Source organism: Aulonocara sp. 'chitande type north' Nkhata Bay, linkage group LG9 (genome assembly GCF_057382095.1).
Source record: "Aulonocara sp. 'chitande type north' Nkhata Bay isolate Kocher_YH1m ecotype deep benthic linkage group LG9, A_spYH_male_GT1.1, whole genome shotgun sequence".
Lineage (NCBI taxonomy): Eukaryota > Metazoa > Chordata > Actinopteri > Cichliformes > Cichlidae > Aulonocara > Aulonocara sp. 'chitande type north' Nkhata Bay.
Window position 1 is genome coordinate 23,876,356 of NC_141352.1, and position 5,598 is coordinate 23,881,953.

Sequence of the window (5,598 nt, forward strand, 5' to 3'; positions counted from 1 at the left end):
AATTTTGCTTTAAAAGAAAAACAGTTACAAAGTGCTTCACTAAAAACATGACATTAAGAAGTGCACAGTCAGTGTCCAGAGTCTAACCCCATGGCAATTTCCCTGCCATAAACTGCCATAAACAACAAATATATAAGAGTTATGTAAACGCAATACAATATTTTGCATATTTAGCATTTCTTTAAAAGAAAATACACCTAAACATTAAAAAACGTTATTTATTTTTTTTAGATATGACTGTCAAAGGCTATGGGGTGCATTTGAGCAGGCCTATGTGAACAAGGATCCATGTAACGTTCCAGTGCAAGCTTATGATCCTCTGATTGCTGCAGCCCCCTTCAAACCTCAGTGCAACAAAGTAATAATCAGTGATTACACCATCTCAATCATCTCATCTCTCACAATCATTCATGATCTGTTTAACAATACATAAATATCTGTGTTTGTGGGTTAGATGATGTTCTGGAGCAAAACCAAGGTTGTGGTCCATGGTTTCACTGAGAAGAGAAAAGATTGTTTTGTCACTTTGGAGGACACTGTGTTGGGATATGCCCTGAATGGTCTGACCTGGTGTGGAAAAAAAGGCAGCAACGGTAACACTCTCAAAGCAGTAGATAAGAATCACAGTTTATTATTTAAGCGCTATAAAAATCTAGACACCGGCAAAAGAGCACTGACAGTTGTTTATATAAATCATGCTAGAATCTAAAAATATATGTAATTCATCTTGCAAGACATGATTTGTTGTTACATTTACATACCAGGAGTCAAGTCATGGTTTTTGAGGAGAATTTCTTAAACTTGCCACTTGTAGTCAAAGTCAAACATCTATCTATCTATATACATATATATACATACATACATACACATATATATACATATATACACACACACACACACAGTGTGTCTTATGTACAACACAATACAATACTATACAAGTGTTTAAACAGCAGTGTCCAACACAATCATAGTGATTGAATGATTGTGGGCAGGTTCATGTGCGAGTGTCTGTGGGGTAGTCAGTGAAAGGGCAATGGTGGTGAGTCAGAGTTTGTATGTTTGGGGGGTGGGTGATAGCAGGGAGTGAATTTAGCATCCTGACAGCCTCTGTTTTTTATTTTATTTTTATGTATTGTTACTAGCACCAGACCTACAAGGGAAATCTGGAACTACACCAATTGGCAAATTAAAATTAATATTGGATTATTAGAGGGACACTGAAGTTCATTATTGCACGTTGTTTTGAGGAGCTAACCCAAGCAAATATGCATATTGTTGTCATAGGTACCTTCACTACTGCTTGCCCAAGTAATTGTGAAAACAACCCTGTTGACTCATTTTGGATTCGTGCCTCTGCTGCTGTAAGTTTTCAACATGAATTTACTACATTTTCTTTCTCTCTGTTAAACAGTATAGTCCTGAGGTCCTGCATTGCTTAAAATAACACACAAGTGGACTGCAGAGTGCAGCAAATCCCTCCTGAGTATAAGTGATGGTGTTGGAGAAAAGAAATGTTCACGTCTCGTTGTCTGTCAATGAGGTTTTGTGTCGGTCTCCATGGAGCGCTCTCCTGAGTGAGTGGCAGCCCACACATTCAAAAGAGCCCATGAGATTAAAGGTTAAGCATTTCAGTTGTTAAAGGGAATGACCCCTCCAAAAATACATTCAAAAATACATTCAGCTAGAGATGCTGCACTGCAATAAATTTGAGTTTAATTAATTTGTAAAGATCCTTTACTTATGGGACGCATGCTGCAAAAGCAAGTGCCACATAGCTTTAAATAAAGTAGCTTTTCATTTTGGCATTAATTCAGAAAGCACAAAAATACCATAAAGTAAGGAAAATATAAAATTAAGTGAGAGAATTAAATGTTTTTATAAATGAAATGCTTTTTTTTCCCTGGATTACACCGCTATTACTTAACAGTGACCTCTCCCAGAACTAGCGAGCGCTCATCCTGGAATTTGTTACATAAGTCACCTAAATCTACCATTTCATGACACTCTTAGCAAATCTTTGGAAAGTAGTACAACTTGTTTTGTTCAAAATTATTACAACATTTGGACAGTTAAAAATGGTAAAACCTCAGTTATATGTTGCAGCCCCATACTTCCTGTTTTGAATACAAAGATGTTTGCATAATATCAATCTGTGGAGTATGAAGTACAGTTATTTCTCAAAATAAGGGACTTCATATGTCCCATGCTCCATTAACACATCAATAGTGACTTCTGATTGATAAACCTCACTTTACAGGAAGAGACAAATAACTAACATTAATTTCAGGACCAAATCTCGTGTTATTTTTTAGTTTTTTCTTACAAGATGAGTGAGTGTTTCTTCAAAATCCCCTTTGTGTGTCTGTACAGTATGCAGATGTTGCCTGTGGTGATGTCACGGCAATGCTAAGCGGGTCCACCATCACACCATTCGATCCTACAAGGTAGAGCTGCTTCTGCTTCTCCCACAGTTTTATGACTTTTAGTGAGAAAAATAAAGAAATGTCTTCCATTATAATGTTAATGAGAGCCACTAATGTAACACTGGCATATGCACCTAGTTTCAAGGAATCTTAAGGCTTTGCTTTGCCTTTGTATTTAGCTCTTTATTCATCACTTTTTTCATATTTTTTTAAATGACTAAGTGCAAAAAGTGACTTTTATGTCTGCCTTGCCACTGCAGAGTAAAAGTTCTATTTAAAAAACAGTTATTATTGTCCTTCTTGCACAAGGTCAAAGGTTGTTGTAAAAAAATGTTCTTGTTCTACAAACCAAATCAGGTTGGAAAGTTTTTTAACAATCTGCAACTGAAGTAGTTCTGTCAAGGTTAGTGCTGTAGCAGGCAAGATGTGGACCCAAAAGCAGAACTCAGCACCCACGGGGATAAACTCAAAGAGGCAGCTTTATTTGCTGTGAACATCCGAGCGTAGAAAACACAAAACATAACCTAAACAGGAAGCAAACTAAAACCACTCAGGGAAACGAGGCCTGTGGGAGAGACACACAGCAACATGAGGAAACGACGCAAAACTGGGCAGAGAGAAACACAGGGCTTAAATACACAAGGGAGTAATGAGGGAATGGGAAACAGGAGGGAAACACAGCTGGGACTAATCTGATAAAACGAAACAAGGAGGGAGCAACACTGAAACACTGAGCATGGGACATCAGACAGTCAAATTAAAACAGGAAGTGTAAGACATTCACAAAGACCCACAGTTGACATTGAGACATGGAGACATGACTGACCGGGGAGACAGGGAACATAGAGAACACGTGGAACATGGGGAAGGCACCGTAACAAAAAGCTAAAGACTGGAAACAAAAAATATAACACAGAGAGATTAAGAATAAGAACCAAAACCATGAATAACACTAAATCAAATAATATAAATTTATAAAAAAAAACACAAAACACTGGGTCTGAATTGTTGTCTAACGTAAAATGCTATGTGCGCCGACAGCAACAAAATTGCAACAGATGGTAACAGATTTGTGGTTTTCATCATTGAATCACAAACAGATTGCCAAATTGGCCTCATTTAGTCACAAAGTGATAGCAGACTGATTCTGTCTAACTGTTTTATCAATGTCTTGATTCATCACAGCTGCTTTGAAGATGGCAGCTTGCAGGTAGCAGTCACAGACTCAGTTCCTCATCTTAAGAGCAGCATTTTTAAAATCCATCTCACTCGTCAAGTTAATTTTAAGTGGTCTTACAGTTGTGGTTTGAATTTTGGGTTGTTGTTTTTTTTTACTCTTCAGTACTTTTGCAAAAGTTGAGGTGACAAGGTTTAAAGCCCCTAAGGTCAGGAGCCTGAATGTTGTTATGGTCATACAGAAGAATGCCAAGTAAGATTTCCTCTTATATGCAAATCTTTCACCACAATGTTGTCCTTTATTTGTTTAATTTACATCAGAATGGCCAATCGGGGCATGAATATTTTAAAACTGAGCCTACATTCACTGCTTCTGTTCCATTTGTTCAGATCAAACTGCAAAAACGCATCCCTGCAGAAATTAAAGAAAGCGCTACATACAGGGATAACATACAGCTGCAAAGACGTGCCTGAGTAAGTACATGTGCATTACAAAGGAACTGACGACCTGTTTGTGTGTGTCCTCACAAAGCACGACTGACCTCTCGTTATTATCCTGGATTGTGTTCAAACAGATCTCGGATTCAAGAATGCGGCTCCAAACCACAGATAGCATGTAAAACCTGCTGGTGAACAAGTCTGATTATATCAGACACAACATAGTAGCATTCAGCCATAGAAACCTTTCACTTGTTTCCTTTTCAATTTTTAAATAAACGGAGTATTTTCTTTTCACATATATGTGAAATATGTTTTTCAAATGAACATCTGTAATACATCACATTATGAAAATATTGTTTTTCATTTTGTGGGATCTGATGTGAAACTTTTTTTTCTTTTCTTTCTTTTTTTTTTTAAATTAAACACACTGAGTATGAAGGCTGCTATCTCCTGGTCACAGAATATGCTTTATTTTCAAAATAAAATGTTAAGACACAAGGTTGTAAACTTTATTTGTATTTCAGTGTAATAATGATTGTTATGTAATCACATTTGAATCCAGTAAAGTGCAAACACATCATGTCTTTGTTGTTTAAAGTCTGGACTGAAAATCTGTCGCAACAGTTCTTATGGGGTGACGAATGCAAATTTGACGTTTTTTTGTTCACATTGTCAGCATGTGTCGAGGATGTACAACAGTGAGTGTCTAAAGCCATCTATAAAACACCATGGAGTCTCTGTCATGGTTTGGGGCTTCATTTCAACAAGTATGGATTGATCTCCCCAGAGCCAGAATCTCAACAATATTAAAGCAGAGTGGGATCATCTCGACAGAACAGAAGGCAGCCAACATCCAAAGAAAAGCTTTAAAAATCCTCCAAGAAGCCTAGAGAACTATTCCTCAAGACTACTTCAAGGAATGGCAAGAAAATATAGACTTTCATGGTCATTAGAATTGTACAAACTCTTGCCTTATACACTCTATTTTCATGCATGTTTGCACATATTTTAATAACAGCAGCAATTTCCCATTTTTCCAACAAAATATAAAATATAAAGAAATGTGGGGTGACTCAAGACTTTTGATTTACTCATTACTGTATTTAAACAACCAAAAGCTTTTATTCTGCATTTCTCTGGAAGTTCATTTATTCTTGTGACAGATGCTTGAAAAACGTTCACATCAATGAGCTAAGCCATGTCAAGGCCTGTTCATCTAACACTGGCTTCCATAACACACCCATCCAGATAAGATTAGCCGCTTACCCTATTTTAGCAGTTGACTCACCTAGTAAAGGCAGCTCCTTGGCTTAAATGTCAGGTGGATTTATCTAAAGGTCATTCTATTATAATTAGTGCTAATGGGTGAAAGTGAAAGCAGTTAACCTTTTATTAAAAGTTGTAACGATCTAAACTAAATCCACAGATGGCTTGATAATAACAGTGTCAGTAGAGCAGATGAGCACACTGGTTTGACCAACGATGACTAAATAATGATGCAGTCAGTGTCAACATGGACCAGAAGTGTTTGCAGCATTTAACCCTTTAAAACCTGAAT

The 5,598-nt window shown here is 37.0% G+C and overlaps 1 protein-coding gene across 1 annotated transcript in view; it reads left to right on the forward strand.

The window, feature by feature from the left end:
* LOC147322190 (ADP-ribosyl cyclase/cyclic ADP-ribose hydrolase 1-like) overlaps positions 1 to 5,073 on the forward strand; it is a 5,836-nt gene extending 763 nt beyond the window's left edge. Inside the window, exons 2-8 of the mRNA XM_086305177.1 lie at positions 232 to 358; positions 455 to 593; positions 1,285 to 1,361; positions 2,371 to 2,444; positions 3,766 to 3,852; positions 3,990 to 4,073; positions 4,175 to 5,073. Of these exons, the coding sequence (XP_086161303.1) occupies positions 232 to 358; positions 455 to 593; positions 1,285 to 1,361; positions 2,371 to 2,444; positions 3,766 to 3,852; positions 3,990 to 4,073; positions 4,175 to 4,232 (646 nt within the window). The 3' untranslated portion in view covers positions 4,233 to 5,073. The remainder of the gene's footprint in view (positions 1 to 231; positions 359 to 454; positions 594 to 1,284; positions 1,362 to 2,370; positions 2,445 to 3,765; positions 3,853 to 3,989; positions 4,074 to 4,174) is intronic.
* Positions 5,074 to 5,598: the final 525 nt, after the last annotated feature.